Source organism: Marmota flaviventris, chromosome 6 (genome assembly GCF_047511675.1).
Source record: "Marmota flaviventris isolate mMarFla1 chromosome 6, mMarFla1.hap1, whole genome shotgun sequence".
Lineage (NCBI taxonomy): Eukaryota > Metazoa > Chordata > Mammalia > Rodentia > Sciuridae > Marmota > Marmota flaviventris.
This window is the reverse complement of record NC_092503.1, coordinates 114,613,069-114,639,947: the sequence shown is the minus strand read 5'-3', so window position 1 is coordinate 114,639,947 and position 26,879 is coordinate 114,613,069. Positions and strand designations below refer to the sequence as shown.

The following is a 26,879-nucleotide window of genomic DNA, read 5'->3' as shown; positions in this document are numbered from 1 at the left end:
AATAACTTAGTGAGTCCCTAGAGACCTTGTCTCAAAATAAAATAAAAAATAAAAATGGCTGGGGATGTGGCTCAGTGGATAAGTGCCCTGGGTGTTCAATTCCTGGTACAAAAAAAAACAAAACCCTATTTATTAAAAATCCTAGTTCTATTATAACAGGGACCCTACTTAGTGATTCTTTAGGAGTTCTGGACTATTCCTGGCCCTCTGCTCTTTAAAAAAAAAAAAATTAAGCAGGCATTGAACCCAGGGGCACTTAACCACTGAGCCACATCCCCAACCCTTTATAATATTTTATCTTGAGACACAGTCTTGCTGAGTTGCTTAGGGTCTTGCTAAGTTGCTGAGGCTGGCTTTGAACCTGTGATTCTCCTGCTTCAAGCCTCCCGAGCCACTGGGATTATAAGCATGTGCCACTGTGCCGAGCATCTAAAGTTGTTAAAGTTCCATAAAAAAAGAAGTTGGTGTTTTTATTACAGCTACACTGAATTTATTGATTAATGTGGGAAGAACTAACTGACTCCTTCAGGACAATGTCTCTTTTTATCCTTAAGTATAGAATAGCTAGGTGTTTTTCATTAATTTAAGATTTCCCTAATGATTTGAAGTAAGTTTTATACTGTTCTCCATAAAGATCTTGCCCACTTTCTTGTAAGACTTATTTCTAGGTAATCAATTAAAATATTATAAATGAATTACTCTTTAAATTCACTTCTTAAGTGTTTGCTGCTGGTGTGTGTAAATGTATGTATCAGCAACCTTGCTGAACCCTCTCACTTGTTCTAATAACTCATCTGTATGCTGACTTGGATTCTCATGAAGATAATACATCAACTGCAAATAATGACCATTTTGTTTATTTCCAATTCTTGCCTATTTTTTCCTCTGGCCTTATTTTAGCGGCTAAGATCTGAAGTACATGTTGAATAGAGGTGATGATAGTGCAGGTCCTTATCTTGTTCCTGATTTTAAAGTAAATATTTTCAAAGTTTCTCAGTTAAGAATAATATTTTGGGCTGGGGCTGTGGCTCAGTGATAGAGCACTTGCCTAGGATTCGATTCTCAACACCACATATAAATAAATTAACAAAAAAATAAAGGTTCATTGACAATTTAAAAAATAATAAAAAAAAGAATAATGTTTTCTCTGTTGGGTAGATAGATAGCCTTTTTCACCTTAAGAACTGCCCTCAGAGTTTCCGTTGGCTATACCTTTTGCATGAAGGATATTGAGCTTGTGTCCAGTGCCTTCTGCCTGCTCTGCCTCAGGGAGCAGGCCAGAGGCATTTAACCCAGGGACCCTGCCACAAAGAACCCAAGTCCCCACTGGGGAGGCTGAGCCTCACACATACATCTCTTGGTGCATGGGTGACTGAATGTAGAGGCTGCAGTGTGACAGAATATGGTCGGAGGACAGGGCAGTGCCTGACAGCTGAGGCTTCATGGAGAGGCAGGACTTGAGCTGGACCAGAGGGTTTTCCAGGCTATGGGGGAGAAGGGCCTTTGAAGAGGAAGGAAGAGCTGGAAACATGCCCAGTGGTGTGGCCAGAGAGCTGGGGCTTGCAGAGTAGGACTGTTGGCCATCTTGCTAGGGATGGGCCTGCTTTCTCCCTCAGACACCTGCACTGCACCCGGAACTACATCCACCTGAACCTGTTTGCATCCTTCATCCTGCGAGCGCTGTCCGTCTTCATCAAGGACGCGGCCCTCAAGTGGATGTACAGCACAGCCGCCCAGCAGCACCAGTGGGACGGACTCCTCTCCTACCAGGTGTGTCCTGTGCCCAGGAGGCGCCTGGGGGGTGGTGGCAGATGGTTGGTGAAGCCCTGCTCCTCCCACTCCAATTAGGCCTGGGACAGGAGAGGCAAGAGCTGCCCGGGCTTGGCCCTCAGGGAGCCCTAGTCCCGTGGGAGAGGCAATCCCCTTTGGGACCTTCCATTCCAATGAGAGAGGAGTCTCACCAGCGACTCCAGTCTCAGGGTGAAGGCCCTGTCCCCGGGGGTTCTCAATCTGACCAAAGAGAGCCGTCTGCCCCTGGGAGCTGTGTCATCAACCCCTGTGAGGTTGCTTCTTCCCTAATGGGGGTGACATCACGGTGCTTCCTTCCCTGAGGGAGGGCGGCTCCCTGAGGTAAGGCAGACCTTCCTGGCACAGCCCTGGCCAGAGGATGTGAGCGCCCTCATCCCGCATGACCATGGCAGGCCAGCAGCTGGGGCAGACAGGGAAGGGCAGCAACGGTCTAGCAGGAGGCAGGGCTGCCATCTCACCAGGTCCTTCCCCTGCCCCCAGGACTCTCTGGGCTGCCGCCTGGTGTTCTTACTCATGCAGTACTGCGTGGCGGCCAACTACTACTGGCTGCTGGTGGAGGGCGTCTACCTGTACACCCTGCTGGCCTTCTCCGTCTTCTCGGAGCAGCGCATCTTCAAGGTCTACCTGAGCGTAGGCTGGGGTAAGGCCTACTGCCATGTCATGTCACTGACCTCACCAGACCCCCACCTGGACCTGCCGCATGGGGGTGGGAGACCCTGATGCCCCTCCCAACTTGGTGCCCAGAACACCCTGCCAGGCCAAGGGGCAGAGCCCACTGATTAGTCCTGAGCACAGGACCTCTCGCTGAGGGGATCACTGGGCACCGCAGGGGGTTATGGGTCTCACTCCACGACATACCTGTTGTGTAACTGTCCTCCCATAATGGAAATCTCCAACCCCCTGGCCAAATACCACCTCTACCACAACCATATAGCCACGGAGGACATGGCCCTGTCCACAAACCCCTGCTTCTGAGGTCCTGTGGGGAAGGACCTCCACACCAGGCCAGGGCAGCCCTTGGCTCTGAGGGCAGTGGTGAGTCCTGGCTCGAGGAGGAGTGGTCAGGAGGATGGGGCCTGAGGGGACGGGGTTCTGTCTCATGGTGATGAAGAGGCGGGTCAGAGGAGAGCCCAGGAAGCGGGTGGACCACGGATGTGCCTGGAGCCTAGCCGGAAATGTCCTAGCCAAAAAAGTTTGCCAAGAACCATCGTGTCTTTTTTTTTTGCTGGAACATTTCTGGTTGTGCTTCTGCCTCTCGCCACGCGGGATAGTGATGAGGGGCCCGTTGGAGTTCCGTGGGGGGCTAGGAACTCTGCACCACCAGCAAAGCCTGTGACATCCCTTCCTGGAGGAGCCCCCAGGCACCACCGGGGACGGAGCCCAGAGTAGGCCCTGCCCACTGACCCCCCAATCTGCCGTGGACTCTGCATGTCTGGCGTCCTCATACCTCACCACCTCCCACGCTCCACTGTCCATTGGCCCTTCGTGCCCCTCCCCTGGGAAACTTTGGCCAGTGCTGCCCAGGACTCCAGGGACTTCCCAGCTCTGCTCCAGCAGATGCCTGCCACCTTTCTCCCTCCTGGTCCTTTACAAGTCTGTTCTTGGTCCAGGAATGTCCCGGAGCTGCCAGCCCTGTCTTCTGGAAGCTTCCTCAGGCTGCTGGGCCCTCAGAGCTCTGCCCTCCCCAGCCCTCAGCCTCCTGTTCTGTCCTCACGTGGCATTCATTTTTTCTGGTGTGCCTCAGCTCCATCCTAGAAGAGACGCTCCGGAGAGGTTTTAGTGTGACCAGTGTCTTACAGACACCAAAACCTAGAGCGGGACAGGGCCTTAGAAGAAGAGCAGGCACTGTAGCCCGTCTCCCAGCTCCTGGGACGCCTGCAAGGGGGCTTGGCTGGTGCTCCAGCTCTTCAGTGTTCTACAGGCCCCTCAGCAGGATCAGGCCTCTGGACAGGTGGCAGTAGGCCTGACTTCCCAGTGCAGATCCCTGCCCCTCCCTCCACCTCCTCCCCCAGGACCCTCCCACCTGCACCCAGGAGGCCCTTCCTCGCCTCCCAGCCTTCTTCATCCTGCCTGGCAGTCCACCAGGCAGCTGAAGAGCCCTGCAGCTCCCTGGGTTGGGGAGGAGGCAGGTCATTGAGGGCTGCTCAGGCAAGGCTGTCCTCAGGGTGGGGGACCATGCCTGTTCATTCTGGGAAATAGCATCAGTGCTGTTAGTGCCTGTCACCATAGCGACCTGAAGGCAGGACCAATCAAAGGGATGGTGTGGTGTGCAGCAGAGCAGGGAGGCTGGTGGGGCTGGTGGGGATACACGGGTACCTTGGAGGTCTCTGGGTGGGCGGTGGGGGAAGGGGCCTTTTTCCTGCCACCTCACATCCTAGCTCAGGGCTCAGGGTCTGTGGAGAATGAGGGCAGGACCAGGGAGATGCCCTCCCCAACCAAAGAATGTCTTCTACTCGAGGACCTGGAGTAGGGAGAGGCAGAGAGAGACAAGCCAGCCGAACAGAGTGGGGGCGGGGGGTCAGGATTCACAGGGACCTTAGGGCTCTGTCGTGATGCCAGGAGGCCCGGTCCAAATTAGGATGCTCAGGAACAACTTTAGGCATCCTGTACAAGCAGAATCAGAACTAGGACTCCAGTGCAGTTGGGCCGAACCCCCAAAAGACAAGTCAACCTCTGTCACGGTCCATGAGTGGTTGGGTACCCCTGGAAACGGCAGGGGAAGGAAGGCCAGTGAGGGAGGAGGGGAACATCACTTCTCAGAACTGGTTCTCTGTGTCTTAATTTGACCTTTCTGTCCCCCACCCCGTCTGACTTGGTTTCTAAATGGGAGAGTGAGTTGGCCATCCTGGACTGGGCCGTTTTGCGTGTAGCAGGGTTGTGCTCTTGCTTTTCAAAAGGCTTTGTTTGGGAGATGGTAATGGAGGCATGAAGCTCTCCCTGGCTGAGAACATGAGTGAGCTCCCCCATCCTGGAGCAGGGTCTCAGAGGGAAGGGACAGCAGGTGGCTGGAGATGCCCAACAGGAAGTTTCTGTCTGTGTGTTTGACTCAGGGAGGGGGCCTGTTCTGGCCTGGAGAGCTTCCCTCCCCTCCTTGGTGTGTTGACTCATTCATTCATTGGTCCTGTTCTTACTGAACAGCTTCTTCGCAGTAGGGCCCACACTCTGTTCTGGGACTGTTGGAAGTCATCCACTTCCTGCCAAGTCTCACGCAGGTCTATTTTTATGTCATTGTGGATACTGAGGGTCTGGTTTGTGTAAATGTAAATGGGCCAGGAGAAAGAGACCCGGTGAAGAGAGTGTTCCATCCTCCCTCTGCCTGCGTCATCAGGCACATTGGCCCCGGGCACATGAGCCGCTGAGTAGCTGCTGTTGTGTGGACATCAACAAGTTGAGGATGTTGATGATGTGGTGGCTCTGAGGAGGTTCTGCCCCGGAAAGGTGCTCCTGGGGGAGACCCCTAAAAGCCACACATGCACATGCAAGGACCCTACCCCACACACCCATTCATGTCCACACACTTCACCCTCCAAAGCCTTACCCATCGCAGATGCCCACGTGTCCAACTCGAGAGCTGCGTTGGTAGAGACAGGCATGGAGAGAGTGGTGCAGAAAGTCTGGAGGGTGATCAGAGTGGGTGGGAGATTGCAGCCCTGGATTCTGGTCCCACTGTGTGCTTCTGAGCTCCTGATCCATCTCTTTGTCACCTAAGAGTAGATAATCCAATGTTCAATTAACCAAGACAGATTAAGCTGCAGAACTAGAAACTGATCTATTAGTTATCTACTGGTATGTAACTAATGGATATAGACCAAGTTTAGCTGCTTAAAGCAACAAGCATTTATCATCTCACAGTCTCTATGCTCAGGAATCTAGGCTCAACTTACCTGGGTACCCCTGGCCCAGGATTGCTGACTGAGATTGGTTAAGCTGAAGGTCCTGGTTGCTGTCATCTCAAAGCTTAACCAGGGGTGGAGAAGCCACTTTGAAGCTCATTCAGGAGGCTGTTGGCAGGAAGCCTCATTCCTTGCTGCGGGAGCCTCTCTGCAGGTCATCTGAGTGCCCTCGTGGGTGACAACTGATTTCCCTACAGTAAATGATGAGAGAAAGAGAGAGCCCCAGGCGAGATGCAGAGTTTTTTATAACCTAATCTCAAAAGTGACACACCATCACTCTTGCCCTATGTGATTTGTCACACAAAACAATCCTGATATAGTGGGATTATCCAAGGCTATGAATACCATGAGGTAAGAATCACCGGGTGACATCTACCACACCAGTCCGTCTCAGCTGGATTAGCTTTGCATGACTATAATGGAATACCTGAGACAATTAACTTATAAAGAGAAAAGGGTTATTTAGCTCATATTTCTGTAGTTTCCAGTCCAGGATTGGACAGAGCCATTGCTTTGGGCCTTTGGTAGGGGTCCTAGATGGCAATGGAAGGACCCACGTGGCTGAGCAAGCAGCTCATCTCCTGGCCAGGAAGTCAAAGGGAGAGGCTAGGCAGGCAGGGATCCCCAAATCCCCCAGTGACCTAAGGACTTCCTCCAAGGCCCCACCTCTTACAGGTCCCACCACTTCCCATGAGCACCACCCGGGAACCTTGGGGAGTGCTTACCCACGTTACACACTCGGCCAAGCGGAGGGGTCTCACTGCTGTTGGGGCTGTTGTTGTTGAAGGCTGCAGGCACTCAGTGGGCATGTTGGTGTCCAGCACAGGGCCTCCGTCTCTCCTCCAGGCTTCCGCCCTGAGCAGAGAATGGGCAAAGGGAACAAAACACTGAAGGGACTTCGGGTGTCTGAAGGGGGAGACTGAGTGGTGTGTAGGATGAACTGAGGACAAGAGCATCAGAGAGCGTCCCTTCCCCGTCCAGCACGTCCTCCCCACTGCACAGCCCTGTCCCCTGCTGAGTGGGTGTCCATGTCCCAGTGTCTCTGCCAGGATCCTGGGAGCAAGTCCTGACAGAGTGCCTGGTGTGGGGGAGGGCTGAACTGTGAGGACCTCTCTAAGGGAGAGTGCGGGGCATCAGTGTGGGGTTCCTGCTGCGCCTCGGGTCTCCTGTGCACCCAGGCCCCCTTAGAAACGTGGTTTGGGGCCAGACAAGCAGAGGGGGTTGGGGTGGGAAGAGCCGGCTGAGGCGGGGCTCATGCATGGCCGTGGGCATGCATGGCAATAGTTGTGGTCTGCCAGCCTCTGTCCCCTCTCTCTCCCCCTCTCTCCTCTCAGGTGTTCCCCTGCTGTTTGTCATCCCCTGGGGCATCGTCAAGTACCTCTATGAGGACGAGGGGTGAGTGTCCTGTGCCAAGCGCATGGATGTGCTAAGATCCCCATCCTCAAAGTCCACTGGATTCCTTGGGCCCTGGGGATATGGGAGGATAAACAGAGGGACCAGGAGCTTAACATTTTGAATGCAATTCTCAAATCCCTGCTCTGGCCCCTGCCCGTGGTTGGTGTGATAACAAATGGTGCAGATCCGTGGGGCACATGGTTCCTTCCTGCAGGATTTTTTTGTATGTCTGTTATTTTGTGTATAATGCTGGGTACACACAGGATTGTGTTCACGGGGCCATGAATACTTGTTGGGGACTCTGGGTATCTCCCTTTGTGTGACCATGTATTTGGGACTCTGTGTGTATGGGTGACTGTGTGGCCACATGTATCTGTGGCACCTGAGATCAGCTGGATGCATCGTGTGCCTACCCCCTTCCCCCAGCTGCTGGACCAGGAACTCCAACATGAACTACTGGCTCATTATCCGACTGCCCATTCTTTTTGCCATTGGGGTGAGTGATGGTGTGTAGGGGGGTAGGCGTGGGAGCTATGGTGGGTTGGAGCCAGGGCAAGGGTGCAAGGAGGGTCCCCAGCCACCTGCCCATGTGCTCCACAGGTCAACTTCTTCATCTTTGTCCGGGTCATCTGCATCGTGGTGTCCAAACTGAAGGCCAATCTCATGTGCAAGACAGACATCAAATGCAGGTGACCTCACCAAGCTGGCTTTGTTGGGGCCCCTCAGCCCTCGCTTCTAGCAGAGAGATACAGGGACGCTTAGTTAGGAGGGCGAGTTAGGGTTAGGAATCGCTTCTCCCACCCAGGCCTGACCTTGGAGCCCCAAACCTTTCCCTCACCTTGTCCTTGGGCAGCCCCTGGGCTTTGCAGGGGGTTGGGAGGGCAGGAGTAACCATGACCCAGATGCCAGGTCCTGGCAGGAAGAGGGGAGGGCACAGATGGAGGAAAGAATTGGTGTGCAAGGTCCAGAATAACTCCAGAGGTCTCCCCTTCCCCCAGACTTGCCAAGTCCACACTGACGCTCATCCCCCTGCTGGGGACCCACGAGGTCATCTTTGCCTTCGTGATGGACGAACATGCCCGGGGAACCCTGCGCTTCATCAAGCTGTTCACAGAGCTGTCCTTCACCTCTTTCCAGGTGACTCTCAGCTGGGAACTTCCAGAATGGGGGAGGGACAGACATAGCTTGCATCATGCAGGTGGGAAAAATGAGCAGGCCAAGGCCTGGGGGTGACCCCTGCCCAGAGTCACATGGTCAGATTAGAGCCAGAGCCAGTACCCCCAGCTGTCCTGACATGCTGGCCAGTTTTCTCTGTAAGCACATGGGACAAGAATCCTTCTCAGGCTGGGTGTGGTGGCTCATGCCTTTAATCCCAGTGGCTTGGGAGGCTGAGGCAGGAGGATGGCAAGTTCAAAGCCAGCCTCAGCAAAAGCGAGGCACTAAGCAACTCAGCGAGACCCTGTCTCTAAATAAAATACAAAAAAGGGCTGAGGGTGTGGCTCAGTGGTTGAGTGCCCCTGGGTTCAATCCCCAGTACCAAAAAAAAAAAAAAGAATTCTTCTCAGATGTGATCCTGGGCACCCAGCCTGCCTCACAATTGCCATCTTCTGAGTGGTGGGCACCGTACCATGTGCTTCATGCATGGGGCATTTAATCCTCCCAGAATGCAGTAACCCTCATTTGACAGAGGAGGAAACTGAGGCTCAAAAGTACTAAAACAAGAAGTAGCCTTCTACTACGTTTAGAAGCTGCTTCAGTGGTATAACAATGTTGCTGACCCCAGCCCCTCAGAGTGTTATAGGAGGCCTATAAGCACATGAGCCCACACGTGTGCATTTACATACATGTGCATGTGGGGACACACACAAGTGGAACACAGTTCTGGAGCACTGGGTCTTCTGAGGGGGCTGGGGTGGGAGAATTCTCCCTGTTTGGAGGTGCTATGCTTTCCTGCATCTGGCTTCCTCAGGAGAAAGGGTATTAGCACTTTTGCAGGTGTGAGCCAAGTTTGCCTCTTGTCCCTCCAGAAAGGGAGAGGAAGGAACCATGGTCAGTCCCTGGGTCTGCCTGGGCTGCCTGATTTGGGGAGGGGGATGTCAGGGCAGAAGCCTCAAGGCCCTTCCAACTAGGGCCTGCCGCAGAGCCCCTGCCACCCTGCCCTCTGCTGACCTACCTCTCATTTCCAGGGGCTGATGGTGGCCATCTTATACTGCTTTGTCAACAGCGAGGTAAGGTCTGAGGAGGGATGGGGGATCCCCTGGGCTGTACCACTGGCTGGTCTGGAGTTGTGCGATGGGGACTCCCATCAGTCTTTCCAGTGGAAACCCCCTACTCACCCCCTAGAGTCGAGGAAGGCTCTGGTCTGCAATTCAGTTCCGTGCTTGGCTCACCTGTATACTTCTCTCATGTCCCTCCCCCCCTCCCCGCTTCTCTCCTGTCACTATGAGAGCTTGGGGAGGATCCAGGGCCATGCAGGGGGTCCTGAGTGAATTACTAGGGTGGGGACTACTCTTTGTTCCAAGGTGATTCAACACACACATACTTGGGCTTTAGTAATCACTATCTCATTTAATTGCCACCCCTCTCCCCACTTAAAAAAAAAAAAAAAAAAAAGCCTGTCAAAATTCTGATTTCAACATTCTCAGTCCCCACCCCTGAGAACATTGGGTGAGAGTGTGCAGGAAAACTGCCCCAGGTTTGGCTTAGAAATTGTGGCAGAGCCAGCATTCAAGTGAATTCTGACTTACAGAAGAAAGCATCCTGTTCTTTCTATACACAGGCAAGAGCTCCGCCGCTCCCTGGGGAAGGGGAGACCTTCTGGGGCTGGGTGGCCTTCAGCACCCCATGGAGTGGGAGAAGAGGTTCTTGCTGACCCCACACCTGCAGAACCACAGCCCTCCCTCCCTTTTACTTGGAGGTCCCGGGAGGAGGGGCATGTCTGTGGGCACATAGGAAAGGCCCCTCTGCCAAGGTTCTTGGGTTTTGTCAGAGCATAGAAATGTCTCCCAAAGCCATCAAACTGAGCATCAGAAATGCCACAGCTTCTCCCCCTGCCAATCCCATCCAGAGGGGACAGTAGTCACAGGTGCAGCTCCAGGGCTCCTGGGGAAGTAGCCACAACACTGTTAGCCCTGGGCAGGGGTGGGGGCGACTCTCCACGCATAGTCTGGAAGGAAATACGTGACTCTGTTAACTCCTGGGCCATTGAGGACACCATGAGGGTTTGAGTCTGTGGGACTCAGGAGACCCAGGGACACTGGGCCTCAAAGACCTGGAGCTCTTCATGTGATTTCTGTGTCACTGAACCCGGGATTCCAGAGCTCAGAGATCTTAGCGCATTAATGTAGACGTGTCTTTGGCTACCAGTATCGGGGATGAGCAAGGGACAGTAGATACTTCAGGGAACTGTGAATTGACCCAAAGAAGCCATGTGAGATAGCAGGAAAGAGGCACGGATGTGGGCTTCATGTCAGACCTCTGCTCCAACCCAGGCCCCGTCACTTAATGAGCTGCGTGACTTTGTCTGAACTTCCTCATCTACAAAGTGATGAGGAAGGCTAGGATGCCCACCTCTGAGATTCCTGAGGATTAGGTAAATAAAGTCTGGAAAAGACAGGAAGGGCGAGCCAAGAATAGGGCCTTCCATCAAGGCCAGGCACTGAAGGCCCACCCTGGCTCCTCAGAGTCATTGTCGTGAAGCAGTGTGTACCTCATCTCCTGATGCTCAGCAACGGGGAGCTAGTCCCTGTCATTCCAGTGCTCAGTGATTCCCAGAGACCAGGGCCTAGGACATTTCAGAGGACCCTGCAGAGAAAATGAGACTGGGTGAAGGGAGGGGGCATCTCCTGTCCCTGTGGCCTCCTCCAGCTTCCCCTGAACTGGCCTCCTAAGGGGCTGGAGTGGCCTTCCCATCTCCAAGTGCGGGGAAGCCAGTGTTTTCTATGGGCTTACTGCAGATAAGGTGCTCAGGTGCAGCCAACCCTGCACAGCAGGTGTGAGCCCCATTTTTCAGATGAGAAAATTAAGACTCAGCAAGGGGAAATGAGTAGCCCCAGTTCAACAGCTAGAAGGTGGAAGGGCCGGTGGGCTGGGGTTAGGGATCCCACTAACACTCAGGGCAGGTGGAGCTGGGGATGTGGAGGCAGCACCAGGTGAGAGGTGGGTCATAAATGGAATTCTGGCTGCTTCTGTGGGCAGGCCACGGAGGGCCCCCAGGTTCAATTTGGAGGGTGGTCCAGGAGGGAGGGTAATGAGGACACTCAGGGATCCATCTTGCAGGCTCTAGATCCACAGGACACAGCAGCCCTGCTTCTTGCCCACAGCCCAGTCCTCGTGAGGAACTGCTTAGAAGCTGATGCAAATACTGGCATTCGAGGACCCCAGCTCCCCAGGGTGCCGTCCCTTCAGGGATGGTTCTCAGCCAGGGTGGTGGGTCCTGGCCTGCACTCTGGGCCTTCACATTTCAGCCTGGTAGTGAGATGGGGACAAGGACAGGGCAGCATGTATCCCTGTGTGGGGATGAGGAGCAAAGCCTGTGAGGAGAGACCGAGGTTCCCTACTGCCACCTTGTCACCTTCTCAGTCCCAAGTCCCACTTCTCCATCTTCTGTCCCCAAAGCCACCCTGTAGCAGCATGCTCACTGTAGCCCTGTCCCCATGCACAAGTGCTCAGCTACCCCACCACTGCTGCGGTCTCTCCTGGGCCCCCCAACTCAGCCCCATCTCCCCGCTCTACCCCTTAGAGCCCGGTCACCCAGTTCCCTCCCTCCTCACCCATCATCCACCGCTGGCCCCACTGTGTAAGGAGGGCAGGATGGTCACACATCCGTGCTCTGCCCTTGGAAAGAACTTGACCCTGAATCCCCAGGGTTGCACCTCTTTGGCAGGCCAGGCCCTGCTGGCCTCTCCCCTCAGGCTGTGTCACTCAGTGGGCCCGAGAGCCCCTCTCCCTTCAGGTCATCACCCAGTTCCTTTAAACCCACCCAGAGACTCCTCGTGCCCTGGTTCTTTTAGATACAAGGACAGACACATCCCCATCACTGGGCCACAAAAGACACACGTGGTTGAAGCCTCTGCCCACAAGAGCTATTCTCCAGACCCAGGGTTGCCATGGCAATGCCAGGTACTCATGACTCGAGGAAAAAAGATGACTTGAGCATTGGCCCCGTGTGACTCTGAAGGCCTTTACCAACTACTTGTGGGCAGGAGTGGGGACAGGGAAGGGCCTGGTGATGATTTATCTGGAGGTCATGCCTGAGAGTCCAAGTGAGGTAACACGGGAGTCATGTGTCCTGATCCTGGCTCTGTCCTACCAAACTGTGTGACCCAGGGCAAGTCACCTTGCCTCCCTTGCCTCAAATCCCCAAGTGTAAATGGAAGTGGATGAGCTTTTCTGATTCACCCCAAATCCTGAGCCAGGCATGGTGCTTGGCTGGAGAGGGTGCTCGGAATATGTGCCCTGCACTTCAGAGCCCAGAGGGCAGGGAGGAGGGAAATCAAACCGTGCAGGAGGAAGTGCTGGGGCAGGTGTCCAGGACTGCTGTCCCTATTCTTTCTTTTTCATAACTGAGTAGCAGAAGGAACCTGGTGATAGAGGCCCATTTATTCACATGAGTTCCTCGGGCTCATTTAAAACACAGGAGTGAGCACCTGCAGTCTCCTGGGGACTGTGCTCAGTGCATAGATGCTGGGAGTCATGTGAAGTGGGGAAGAGCCACGGCCAGGGACAAGCAGGGCCTCCAGAACTGTGGCAGGCAGGAGGCCAAGGGTGAGGAGCCAGGCACTGGGGCCAGGCTGGATCTAGACTCAAATCCTGCCCAAGACACTGGGGAACGCTGAAATATTCTGCACTCCATTTCTTCGTCTTTACGTGGGGAATGAGAACAGGAGCTACTGTGTAGGGTTGATGAGAAAGTTAACCAAGATAATCTATGAAAAATGCCTGGCATGTAGATGGTGGTTCTTAAAGACAGTTGTGATTACAGGGGTCACCGTGAAGGTTAAGAAAAAGTGCTGAGGACCGGGCGCGGTGGTGCATGCCTATAATACCAGTGGCTTGGGAGGCTGAGGCAGGAGGACTGTGAGTTCCAAGCCAGCCTCAGCAACTTAGCAAGGCCCTAGTAACCCTGTCTCTAAATAAAATACCAAAAAAAAAAAAAAGGACTGGGGGTGTGGCTTATTGGTTGAGTGCCCCTGGGCTCAATCCCTGCTCCAGAGAGAGAGAGAGAGAAAGAGAGAGAGAGAGAGAGAGAGAGAGAGGGAGAGGGAGAGAGGGAGGAAGTGCTGAGGGAGATGGAGATAAGGAGATTGTGGCATGCTGGTACTGTTAGGTCCTGCTGGTGTCCCTGTGACCTCTTCAGTCTCTGAGGTGGGTTCCTGTGGGTGTGCCTCATTTCCCCATCTTTCTACCTCACTTCGTCAGTGGAGGGCTGTGAGGTAGGACTGGTCTTCTTGTAGCTGCACAAAGGGAGGCCACCATTGGTCTCGGGTGGGACCCAAGCTGGGGGTGGGGGCAGGGAGCAGAGCAGGGAGCCCTCCTTCCCTCCCCACCCAGGCCTGGGTTCTGGGTTGCTGCCTGGGATACCAACGCATCCTGGCAGGCAGGCTCTGGGCGATCTCAGCTCTACTCTGCACAGAAAAAGTTCTTTTAAGGGATGGCATGCAGCCACACCAGGCGTCATGCAGGCTTAGCTAGATGAATGACAAAGGAGGGGGAGAGGAGGGTTGTTTGCCCTGGGGCTGGGGAGGGGATTGGCAGAGAGCCCCTTACCCACAGCTTCTGGCAGCTGGCCCTCCTGGGGCCTTGGGACTGAGAGGAGCCTGGGTTCTAGGCTCTCCAGTGTGGGAAGGTGGGGTGCAGAGGCATCAAAGCAGCTCTGGAAAGCAAACTTATGGGAACACCACCCAGAAGAGCAGTCCAGTCCGGTCGGGATCAGCTGTGCAAGTTCCAGAAGCCATCTCTGGGAACCACAGTTGGGGCCATAGCATTGCCACAAGCCCTTGAGGGGTTGGGGCTCCACCATGTTTCTGCCCCCAACGATCCATCTGGTTCCCAAACGTCAGCCCTCTTAAGAAGATCGTTCTTATGGGGAGGCCACGACCCAGCACAATGACGATTTTGGCTGACTGAGCTCAGCTGCGCTGGCTGCACCCCCAGACTCACCGCAGTCTCCCTGCACAGGATTGCACAGGCTGGGAAGCCCTGGTCCTCCCCTGGTCTCAGCCTCCTTGTTTCCTTTGCTCCTTCCTCCTGGGAGTCATGGCGGCTGGGTCAGAGCCCTCAGGGAGCTTAGAGGGTCTGCTGTAGACAGCTTGAGGGTCAGGGGGGCACCATCCTCCTCCATCTCCCCTTCAGGCATCCTCGCTGCAGTGGGAGAGCATGTCCTGAAGTCAGATTCCCTCCTCTCCACTTCTCTCTCCCATCTCCTGTCTCCCACACTTCTCTCTCCCTCCCATTCTCTTTCGTGAACTAATATTGTGATGGATTGTAAAAGGTACTTAGCCGGATCGCGGAGTTTAGAGATGGAAAAGACCAATTAGGTCATCAAGCCCATCTCTCTCCTGAAGAGCGGCAGAAAATAGGAGACAACAATAAACAATTTTATTGGGATATTAATTTAGGCGCCCGGAGGCCTTGACTTGTGTCTCTTAATATCATGCAGTGGATTTTTTCCCTTCCCTGCTAATGTAATAACGGGGCCATTTTGTGGACAGTGGGTTTGCATGATGGCTTTTGTTCCCCTCCTTTTCCCGAGGAAGGTCCAGATGGAGTTTCGGAAGAGCTGGGAGCGCTGGCGGCTCGAGCATTTGCACATCCAGAGGGACAGCAGCATGAAGCCCCTCAAGTGTCCCACCAGCAGCCTGAGCAGCGGGGCCACGGTGGGCAGCAGTGTGTATGCAGCCACCTGCCAGGCCTCCTGCAGCTGAGACCCCGCACCGCCCCTCCTGGGGTCCACGCTGCCCGCTGGATCATTACAGGTGGGAGAGACCCTCCCAGGGACAGGGGAAGGGACACATGCACACATACCTCCCTGCTTTCCCTCCCCAGACCCATCAGACGGGCAAATGGGCATTGCCTCCTGGGACCATGGACACATTTTCTCTGAGGAGAAGCAGCCCGCTAATTTGATCAGTGTGGCAGGAGGAGAGGAAAAACAATTGCTGGCCAGTCGAGGAGGATTTCTTCCTGTTAAAGCCACAAGGCCCTTGGGGTTCCCCCAGACAGAGCAGCAAATCAACCCCAGACTCAAACTCAAGGTCAATGGCTTATTAGTGGGATGGGGGCTTGCAAGGGGAGCTGGTTCTGAAAGATGCCAGTGTAACCTCAGCTGGACACAGAACTCATGTGAGCCAAGTCTGCTTCGTCCACCTGGGGTCGCCTCCCTTATCCGCCTCCTCATTAAGGGAAGCTCTTTGTGCATCTGGGTCGCTTGTTTCCCTTGTCTGTCCCCTCATCTCACCACCCAGTTTCTCCCTGGCTTTGTTTGGGTCACTGGCAGCAGCTGTTTCTGAAGTGACTGAGGGGTGTTGAGAATAAGCACTGAGAAGATGCCCGAAGACTCTTGTAGCTGGGCCCCCTTCTCCCCTGGGTATTTGAACTGCTTGATGCCTGCTTCTGCTGAACCCTGGGAACCAGGGCGGCTTACCCCCAAAGAGCCTTGCCCTGGGGTATGAGGTCCCCATTCTGTTCTAAAGATGTTCAAGGAACCTCTGGGGTTCAACTAGGGACACTTAAGGAATGTCCCACTGTGAGTGTAATGACCTGCCATTGCTGGGAATCCAGAGGGCTGAGAGATGTATTCCCTCACCTCCCCACCACCCCACCTCTCCACAGAAACGCTTTTTATCTGTGACCAGATTCTGTATCTTGACTGGGAGTTTGGGCACACCCTCTAACTTTAGGGATGTGACCAAGAAGAGACTCTTCTAGGGAAACTAAGGTCCCCATCGTTACCCTGGAAAGGCAGGCTCCCTCTCTGCCTTTCAAATTCCCCCACTTGAGAGCTTGAATATACTTTATGTATTTTTCTTTAATGGCTGTGAATAGACTCCATGTGCCAGTCCTGATTTCTCCCACCCAGTGGAAATGAGAACTACAACCTGGTGGCTGTGATGATGTCTGGGGGAGTGGGGTAGTAGTTGATTTGACTCCCCCACACTTTGAGCTAATTAATGTTCACCTGCCTCCAGCCTCATCCCATCGGGCTGTGCTGAGAAAGCAGACCCCAGACTAAAAGGGGGATAGCCATCCTAGGGATGTGGGCAATGGATATATGGAAGCAAAGGAAGCTGCCAGAGCAGGAGAGAACTCCTGGGAGTCTGGGTCCCTGCAAGGGCAGAGGGAGATGCTTTGGATGCATTCCCTTGTGAACTGATCTCTTCTTCCTCCTGTTTCAATGGTGGGGGACCCTCCCCAAAGCTTACACCAGACACATTCTTCTGTGCCCCTCAGAGAGGCATGTGACATGCAGGGGAAATAATGGGACATAAAACACATCAAGCAGAAAATTTCTTATACTTCAGCTTCAGTGGAGTGTTGTGTCTATGTTAATAGGGAAGTGGAACCTCAGGCTAAAGAAAGGAGCCTTGCAGACAGACCACGTCCTGGACCCAGACAGCGGGGTAGGGGAGGGCTTTCTGCTCCCCCGGAACCAGGGCGGGCTTCTAGTGTGACCCTGACTTGCTTCCTCTCAGGGAGATGAGCAGCTCTGGTGCAGGTATTTCAGCTTGGGATAAATTGGATGATTTTTGAGAATCATTATTACACAGCCACAAAGAAAAAGATTGATAAAATCTTCCTGAAATACGTTGTTGAGGGAAGAGGTTGTGGGGGAGAAAAGGGTTAGTAGTTAAGGAAGCTCAGACAATTTAATTTAAACTGTAAGTGGAGTTCTTTCCCCAGCTGGACCTGGTGATTCCTGGCTTCAGGAGGCTTATCACACCCCCACCCCAAGGCTGTTAACAGTGAGGAAGTTTTGGGTTGTTTTTTTTTCCACAAATGCATACTAGATACCAAACTGCAGAACGTTTTTCCTTGTTCCAAGACCCTGTAGTATTTCTTAATATTCATTTGAATGGCACTGCACGCCCTCTGAGCCATTCCCAAACTTGCCTATGCTAAATATAGCTCCAACAGGTCTGGGAACCATCGATGCAATGTACTCTGAAATTCCATGGGTTGTTTACATGCCTGCTGCCATAGTCTAAGTTTGGCACTTGCTGAGAACTCTCCTGCCTGCCTCTGTCCTGGGGGGGCTATTGCTGACCAGCAGGCGTCCCGCTGGCTTTGAGTGGCTCAGCTGTGAATGGTGGCCAGCTTCAGCACTCCGGCCAGCTCCCACAAACTTGGGAGGGGCTTATGTCCGTCAACAACTCTTGGCCATTTCTGTCTTTGAGCAGCTAAATGACGAACTGCACAGCCAATGACACTGCAAAGTTGCCTTCTTTTAAAAAATGACTCTGGATTTCAGGCATGGCTTTGATGGCCTCAGGCACCTCCCACCGAACACCACATTCCTGGAACTCTGGAAGACTCAGGACAGGAAAGATGTCGAGGAGCCCTCCTGGTGGGATCTCTAGAAGTGAGGAATGAGGCTTGTGGAGGTGACTTGTCTGAGGCCACAGCACCAGCTGCTTAGCCCAGTGAGGCCTCTGAGAAGAAAGAACTGGTGCCGAATACAAATGGCTTTTCAACATCTACTAAGTAAAAGCAGTGTTGTCTGGAATTTCTGCCGAGGAGGGAACAGCAGCCAAGGTAGAACAGGTCAGACAGTGACAGTGTCATCCCCTCCGTGACTCACACTGGTGAGAGGAGGGGAAGGGTGTGCTTAGAGGATTCTGCGCCTTACCTCATTCATCCTTGTCTTTCAATGAAGGAATGCATGGAAACAGCATGTGAGCTCTTCGAATAGCAAATCCAGCACCCTTCATGTGCTGGCTTTTTTTTTTCCTGATGCATCTGTGTTTGTTTGAAAAGTTGTATTTATGGTCACACTAAAAATTAGCCTAAAAGAAGGGCTCGACCCTCCACTTTGCCTCCATAGTACCCCCCTGATTTCAGAAAAGACCAGCAAACGGGGCAATTGTAGCCTAGCAAAGATGGCACAATGCCACCAAGGGCAGAGTCAGTTCCCCTCTGTGCCCTGAAAGCTTGGTTGCTGTCATGAGTGCTGGCCGTGTTTCAGCAGCTCACAGTAGGAGACCTCCCCTCCCTTCTCACCCCCCTGTCTCTTTCTTCCACCAGGAAAGAGCATTGTGTGTGTGTGTGTGTGTGTGTGTGTGTGTGTGTGTCCTGTGCACAGCAGCATGAAGTTAGGAGATGACGAATCCAGAATCATTGTCCCCACTGTGAAGGTCAGGGGGCTGCAGAGCCAGGGCAGGGATGGCTGGGAGTCTAAGTGGCAGATGCTTCCTCTCCATGCGCAGACAGGGCTCCCATTATTGCTAATGCCTGCGACGTGCTCAGGGAAGGTAAAATATATTCCAAAGGTTTATTTTCCCTCTGCTGAATTGATTCTAATCTACAGTACTGACCCCGCTTTTGGATCTTAGGAGGGAAACTATAAAAAACATCATCAAATAAAATACGTAGGCTTACTCTGCTAAGACAGTTATATGAATGGCATGCTTAAATATTCAACAGAAGCAAAATTAGTAACAACTTTAAAAAAAATTCCTTTTTGTGGCTGGAGTGAATTCCCTTGGGACAGAAAATGGCCCGATGTGGGAAACTTCTGCAGATATCACCATGTCCCTCCATTGCTATCTACTAGCCTAAATCCACTCTCTGCTCCTGAAAGCAATGTTAAGCAGTACAATTTCAAACACTTTATTTAATGCCACAGTGGGTCTAGAGTATCTGTGATGGCTTTTGTTCTGTCAATGGATACAGACTGACAGGAAGCAGACAAACATAATTGTTTTCCAATAACTTTCCGACTCTCTTGTGCTTGGCCTCTATCTGAATTGCTTAGAGGGCAGAGATCTCTCTCCTCCTCTTTGGCCATATTAGCTACTGTTTGGGGGACCTTATCTAGCAGTGGCTGTGTTTTCCCCCAATGCATCCAACCTTGCTCACTGCACTCCTCCCCCACCCTCTGCTGCCTCAGGAAGAGGTGACCCTGCTGGTCATACTGCCAATGCCATTCTCTGAGCCGTGACCAATTTAAGGGTGCAGCTGAGAGCAAGGCACTGCCAGGGCTCAGAATTACACGGCACATTGTATGCTCTGGGACCAGGAGGAGCACTGCAGCCAGTGGCCTGGATCCTGACTTACACCAAGGAGATGCAGCTTTCCCCGGGGCCTGTCAAACCATCAGTAATTAGTCAACATGGACAATCTTGCATGACTATTATTGTGTCAGAGCAATCCAGGCAAAGAAAACATGGACAAATGAGAATTGTGTGAGAAAAGAGCCCCCACCGTAGATCAGACCAAATAACAATTTCTGATCTTGGTTTCTTTGCTTGGGAGCCACTGGAGCCGTTGAGGAAAAGGCCCGCTTTGCCTTAGATGGGGATTGAACTTGCCCAAATGGGTCACATTTTACTTTCAAACCTGCAGTTGTCCTAACTCCCTTCCCACTAAGAATCATCAGCACATCCTTAAAGCAGATGCACTTCTAGATCCCATTAGTTTGGGAGGGTTGTGACACAGATCTATTTTTTAAATAAATGCCTAGAGAGAGGTGAGCCAGGCTCTCATGAGAGACCGAGCTAAATTTCTATCTCCCGTGCTTGTGGGGGATGTTTGTTCTTCATGAATGTTTAAACAAGATCATTTTCATGCAATTTCTTAATGCATAAATTCGTGTAAAATATGGTCTGCATCGGTAGGTAGCGCATGTGTGTGGTGTATAATTTCTTGTATACAGAGGTGACTGGATGCGAGTTCTTTCCTAATTTGCCTTGTAAGTCAAATAAAAGCCTGTCACTATTATGTGTCTCTTGCCCTTCCTTTGGGAGAGGAGATTTTCTGCAGTGTCAACCCAGGTGACTCATAGTGCAGTGGGAAAACACAAAAGATGCCGACTCCAGCCCAGGGGGGGAGAAACATCCCTTGTTCATTTTTCATATCATGATTTTCATCTTCAAAGCACTTACCAAGTACTAATTTATCCACTGCAGCCTTTATACAGAGACTACAGTGTCATTTAATTAGAGAAGTTGGGTGGTCGAGTGGCTTAGACAATGACTGATGGCCAAATGGATGTGTATTCTAATTCCGCTCATTCATTTGATCTCCCCTGTCTAAATGAACTCCGTCCATTAAATCCATTTTTTAAAAAATGTCATAAAAGCACAAGCTTTGTTTGCAAAGCAGCCCCGGGATGTGAATGGAGCTGCTGTTGAGAGAGTCATCTTCAGGAAAATAAACTTTTCTCCAATTTAAATAATCGCTCACTCCAGGGATTTGCAGCTCACTCTAATAGGAGAGCAGAGGAATTGCAGATTCTCCCTAATTCTTCCACTGTTTTGGTTGCCCCTGTGTGAAGATTAATGTACTTATCCTAAGGTGTCGTCAAATACCCACCCCCACTTTTTTAGATAAATTGTGGTCGTTGTCTGTTTCGGTCCTAAGAAGCCTTACTCTGAGAGCAAGTTACACAATCAGTCAGTTCCTGATACCTGTGGGCAAAATATCTGCATTTTGATTTCTCTGCACCGATGTAGCTTTCAACTCTGTCCACTCACCGATGGATATTCTCACCTTTGTGTGTCCTTCCTCTGCTGCTCTGCGTGAGCAAATGGAGGGTTCTCTCCCTCACCTCCCAGGAAGACACCTGCCCAAGCCAAGTAATGACCACTCATTTCTAGGGAAGTATCCACCAGACAGAAGTACCCCCTCGCCTTCTGGGGTGTGCTTTGATTTGGGAGGGCTTACTGCCAGCCTAAAGAAAGGGCACAGGGAGCCGGCTGCCCTGCTGTGCTGAGGCCCAGCGCCAAGGTTCCAGTGAGCATTCTTGGCCTCCAGACCCATGTCACGTGCAAGATAAAGCACAGTCCAGTGACTGCTGCCCCGCTGATAGGATGACAGCTCCCCACAGAATGGATGAAGGTGCTTGATTGTGCCATGCACAGCAGCATCCCGAGGGGAGGGACCCTGTTATGGTGTGAATATGAGATGTCCCCCAAAAGTTCCTGTGTTCATGCAGGAAAAGTCAGAGATAAAGTGATTCGATGAGGAGAGCCATAACCTAATCAGGTTGTCCTAGTTTGAATGGACTGACTGGGTAATAGCTGTGAGGTGCTGTTGGAGGAGGTGGGTCCTCAGGGGTGTGCCTAGAAGGGCACATCCTCCCTGCGGCCCTTTCTCCCCATCCCCTGTCCCCTATTCCTTGCTGCCGTGGATGGAGCAGCATCCTCCACCAGGCCATTCTGCCATGACATCCTGCTCACCTTGGGCCCAGAGCGATGGAGTCGGCCACCTAGGGACTGAGCCTCTGAAACCGTGAGCCCCAAATAAACTTTCTCTTCTGTGAGTTGGTCTTGTGGAGTATTTTGTTCACAGTAATGAAAAAGTTGATTAAAATAGAGCCCCCCCCCCCCTTCTCAAAGCCCTGGGCCATGATCTTGGGCCATTGAGGCTTTTTCATTTTGTCTCTCTTTTCCTGTGTCCTTCCTTCCTTCCCTTTTTCCCTCCTTCCCTACCTATTCTCCCCAACACACACAGAGAAAGAGAAAGACGGAGACCAGTGGGGTTTCCCTTGTCAGAAATAGTGCTGGGGGGTGGGGGTGGGGGAACAAGCCAGCAGCACAGCCTGGACCAGGGAACCCGGCAGCCAGGCGGCGGAGAAGATGTGAAAACAGACCCAACACCGTGCCAGACAACAACAGAAGAGAAACTGAGTGTCCCGGAAGCTGGGAAGGGTGGGTGGGGAAGGGATGATGAGAGGCCAAAGCTCAGGAGATAAAGGGAAAACAGCAGATTGTTAAATGTGACAAAAGAGCTGCAGGAAAAGAGGACATTTCAGAGATGGAAAAAGAGAATTACAAGTGGCAAGTGACTGTGAACCAGGTGAGGAGCGCTGCCTCGGGTCAATGTCATTAACTCCTCCTTCCATAAATTTGAGCTCTTCCCCTGTAGAGTCCTCTAATCCCAAGCATGATGGATCTTTTTCCCTTTGGTACAAAGGCTTATTTTAACTAACACAGTGATTCTAGAAGGAGAACAAGACCCACAGCTAGAGTAAATCCAACGAAACCTTTACTTTTTTCCCCACTGACACCAGGCACCAGTGTCAGAATGAATTGTATGCCCCCCCTCCTCGTGTAGGGCCACAGACCTCAGAATTTATCTGTGGTCCAACTTCCAACCAAGAATTCAATCAATAGCTGAGAATTACAAGCGGGAGCAGTCCCTGGCCAAGAGATGGATTACCTGGGGCTAAAGGTAACACCCAGAGAGATTGGCAGGCAGTTTTGTTTTGTGCTTTTTTTTTCTTTCTCTCTTAACTTTCCGAATCTCCAGGGTAAATAAACAAGGACTTGAGGCAGTAAATGATGTTTACAGATGGCTCTTCGATTCCAGTGACCTAAGGTGGCATTAAAAGAAACACAATCAGGACTTGGGAACATGACTATACAAATTTAAAGGCTCCAATGAAACGGCCATGCCTTTCAGTTAGGTCAGATTTTTAACGATCTATGACCATTACGTGTGATTCTAGCTAAAGAGGCAGATGTTTTGCCACCAGATTTTTGCCCTTTGGAAAGTTTTAGGACCTTCAAAATTCCTGAATTCTGTTTTAATGAGCTCCCCACCAATTAGATGCCACTTGACAATGAAACCACCCTCAAGCTTTTTCATCTTCAATCCTGGCGTGGGAAGTGGAAACTGGAAAACCAAACACCTTGGCAAAGCCAGCTTACCTCACTCGGGTCAAACTAAACCAATGTCCTTGTGACGATACTGTTTGGAAAGGTACCATTAAAAATACAGATGAGAAGATATCTCCAGGCAGAGATATCAAAATTGTGTTGAAATATTCTCACTGATCAAGAAAAAACGTCTGTAACATCAATGTGTCATGAGGTTTTAACAAAAACACTGTCTACTAGAAATCAGTAAAGATCATGAAGCCTGCCAACCATAGCATGGTGGTGATACAGTCCAGAAAAGATGCCACATCCACCGAGTCTCAGCATCAGCTGCAGGCAGCTCCCTCACACCCCTGTCCTGGCCTTGAACTCTGCCTCTTCTTGGATGCAGGCAGGAGAGGCACTGGGCTCTCAAGCTACGTTGCTGAAGTAGTCTTGGTGTCCAGCCTCTCATGAGAATGCAGCAGCTCTTGGGTGGTGGAGTGGTTTAGACAATGACTGATGGCAAAATGGATGTGTATTCTAATTCCGCTCATTGTCTAAATGAACTCCTTCCATTAAATACATTTTTTAAAAAATGTCATAAAAGCACAAGCTTTGTTTGAAAAGCAGCCCCAGGATGTGAATGGAGCTGCTGTTGAGAAAGTCATCTTCAGGAAAATAAATTTCACCTGCTACCCAGGCCCCACTAATGCCCCCAAATGGGAGGCATTAACTCCTCCTTGATGACACAATGACAGTGGGGCTCACATCCCTTCTGCATCAGCCACCCAATGGAGAATGGAACTCTTGGCTGTGCTTAGGATGGCACTTTGAGGTAGGTTTCTACAGGCTTCATCATCAAAAGCCCATGTGAACTTCAGAGTCTGACCTCTGTCCTTGGGGCTGGATCCCCACAAGCTGCTATGAATAACCTATCTGACCATCTCCTCAAGAAAGTTCTCTCCCGCTTCCCCTACTCACCCCAAGGCCAGGCTTTTCTAAGGCTATGAGGCTTTTCCTGCTGCTTCCAGAAAACAAGCAAATTGTGCAGAATTCCCCCTTTCCAGAAATAAGTCTGAAAATTATACATAGGGGAAAAACCTGGTGTAATCCATGAGAAGAACCAGAGAGTCAAAGACATTATTTTCCATTAATGATCTAGAATAAGAAATTCTTTCCTATCACTCTGTGCCATTTCACAGTGTTTGGCACTGATGAACTCAGTGTGCATCTCAGGGGGAAATGTCATCAAAAGGAATATGATTAAAAAAATATGCAGCCTGTAGTGTGTAATGGATATTTGTTCTGGCAGTATGCATATAATATTAATATTTAAAGGAGTTTTAAGGTGGCCCAAATAAATGCAGTGGTCCCCAGAGATGGTCCACTGTAAATGAACTGCCACATGTATAAAAACCACTTTGTCATTTGTGTACAATGTGACAAAAGGCATTCTATTTTCATGTATAACTAATTAGAACAAATTAAAGAATTTTTTTTAAAATTAAAAAACCAAAAAATAAATAAATAAAATTAAAAAACCACTCTGGGGCTGGGGTTGTGACTCAGGGGTAGAGCACTTGCCTAGCATGTGTGAGGCACTGGGTTCGATTCTCAGCACCACATATAAATAAATAAAGGTCCATTGGCAATTTAAAATATATTTTGTATAAAAACTCTCTCTCTCTCTCTCTCTCCATATATCTTTCTCTAGAAATTATTAAAATGATTATTATTTGTGAAACAGCTGAATGAACTATTTGCTGTTAAAAATAAGAAATCAAACACATGCTATAAAGTAGGTTGGTAAGACAAACCTTTCCTTCCGCCATAAGGTTGTGCTACTGGAAACCTGGCTAGCAAGCCACTGAATGGCAGTCCCCTGGTTTATATATCTAAGGCAGCACTGCCCTTCACCCTGATTGGAGGACTCAGGGGTACAATCTACATGATTGGCTAATTTTAGAATTGAGGTGGGCAAAAAGGAAGGGCGACTACAATTGGATCCAATTAAGGCTGAATACTGTATTTTGAAAATGGACCACCGGGGCTGGGGATGTAGCTCAAGCGGTAGCGCCCTCGCCTGGCATGTGTGCCACCTGGGTTCGATCCTCAGCACCACATACAAACAAAGATGTTGTGTCCGCCAAAAACTAAAAAAAAAAAAAAAAATTAAAAAAAAGAAAATGGACCACCAGACATTCTATTTCTCCCATTACCAAGGAAGAGAGGAGAAGGAGATGTGGGGGAAGGGAGCTATTTTAGTTATTTATTTTTGTATCTTCACGATTTTACTTTAATTTCTTTGCAAATACAAAATGCAAACATTCAGGAATGAGAGCTGTGGAGCTGGTGATGTTCAGAATATGCCTTTGTCTTTATGTATTTTTCATTTATATGACTTGCATTTTCCTGTCCTCAAGGCTTCTGGATTTTGCTATTCCACCCAGCCACATTAGTGATATTCTATAGAACAGCTGACAGTCCAGTGATTTAATCCAGATGTGAGCATTGAATATCTCATTTAATTTATTGAATACCTGTATCCAAAAAGTTGCTGGCAACACAGTGCACTATAGAGTCCCAGTTGACTTCCCTTGTATTCGCATGGCTGACTGGGAGCTGTGGCTCACTGATGGGACCAAGTGTCACCAAAGAGTATCATACCATATATCACTAGCCCAGGAAAAGGCCAAAATTAAAAATGTAGCTTCTACGGAATGCCTATCACTTTCACACCATTGTAAAGTCAAAAAATCATAAACTGAATCATCATTAAGTTAGATTTCTCTGCACTATAAAATAATGCTTGATCCCTCCTTCACTCTTCAAAGCAAAATTTCAACAAGCTTTAGATTCAAAGATAGAGACTAAAAGCACATAGTCATAGAATAAATAACTACTCTGATCTAGCACAATTCATTGCTTATTTTCAAGATTAAAATAGATGATAATGTCATACAATGTTTTAAATCAAATTCAAATATCTAATTTTTAAATGTAGCATACAAATAAGAAGTTCAATTGTCTGAACTCTCAAATCTGGAAGGTTGCTATTTAGTCTGGGTGGTAGGGAGGACCTCTCTGATGAAATGATCTCTGAGAGACTAAAGTGGAATAAGAGAGCAGATCATCTAGGAGAAATAAATTCCCAGAAAAGGGAAAAATTAGTAAAATATCCTAAAACAGAGCTTATTAAATGTATTAGATCAGGGGCCAGCAAATTATGGCTCAGTTCTTGGAGCTATAAATAAAGTTTTATTGGTACACTTATTTGTTTACATGTTGTCATGACTGTTTTTGATCCCGAATGACAAGGTGGAGTAGTCATAACAGAGACAGTATGATCAACAAAACCCATTTGCCTTGACTGTTCATGGAAAGTTTGTCAAATCCCTGTTTAAGATGAACATCAAGTAGGGTATGCAAAGATAACTGGAAAAGGTAGGCAGGGCCAGATCCGTCAGGGCCTGGTAGGATAAAACATCTAACCAACCAACCACCAAATGAAAGACATGTTCCCAAGATGTTAAGAGAACAAATATATTTATTATAGATTTGGACTCAAAGGTTTCTTTTCACTGACTACTTTCAGGGTTCCTGTCTGACCTTTGCTTTATTTCTGGTCCCTGGGGTTGGCTTTTTTCCCATGTGACAGGAATGTGCACATCTGAGATGCTCCCAAGGACATAACCACAATAGGCTCAAGCAAATGAGGAAGCCTACAACATAAGGATAGCCTTCCAGCTGCATTAATAAAATTGTAAAATGAACATTCACAAAAAAATAATTATTTGCTACAAATTACTAGGATGCTAACATTATATTTTAAGATATGCCACTGAAACAATGAAACTGCTCCTACCAACTGTCTTCTCTGATATATATTCATTTAAATAAAATTCCCTAGAAACAAAATGTACTCAAAGACCTTGCTACCTGAAGTGTGGTCCAAAGACCAGCAGCATCAGCCTCACCTGGG

At 50.3% G+C, this 26,879-nt stretch overlaps 1 protein-coding gene across 1 annotated transcript in view; it reads left to right on the top strand.

Annotated features, from left to right (window-relative positions):
- The window catches only part of Glp1r (glucagon like peptide 1 receptor), a 35,210-nt gene extending 17,559 nt beyond the window's left edge, over positions 1–17,651 (top strand). The window contains exons 6-14 of the mRNA XM_027943717.2: positions 1,617–1,770; positions 2,290–2,449; positions 7,037–7,097; positions 7,524–7,593; positions 7,698–7,786; positions 8,096–8,234; positions 9,284–9,325; positions 14,855–15,073; positions 17,566–17,651. Of these exons, the coding sequence (XP_027799518.1) occupies positions 1,617–1,770; positions 2,290–2,449; positions 7,037–7,097; positions 7,524–7,593; positions 7,698–7,786; positions 8,096–8,234; positions 9,284–9,325; positions 14,855–15,022 (883 nt within the window). The 3' untranslated portion in view covers positions 15,023–15,073; positions 17,566–17,651. The remainder of the gene's footprint in view (positions 1–1,616; positions 1,771–2,289; positions 2,450–7,036; positions 7,098–7,523; positions 7,594–7,697; positions 7,787–8,095; positions 8,235–9,283; positions 9,326–14,854; positions 15,074–17,565) is intronic.
- The last annotated feature ends 9,228 nt before the right edge of the window (positions 17,652–26,879 follow it).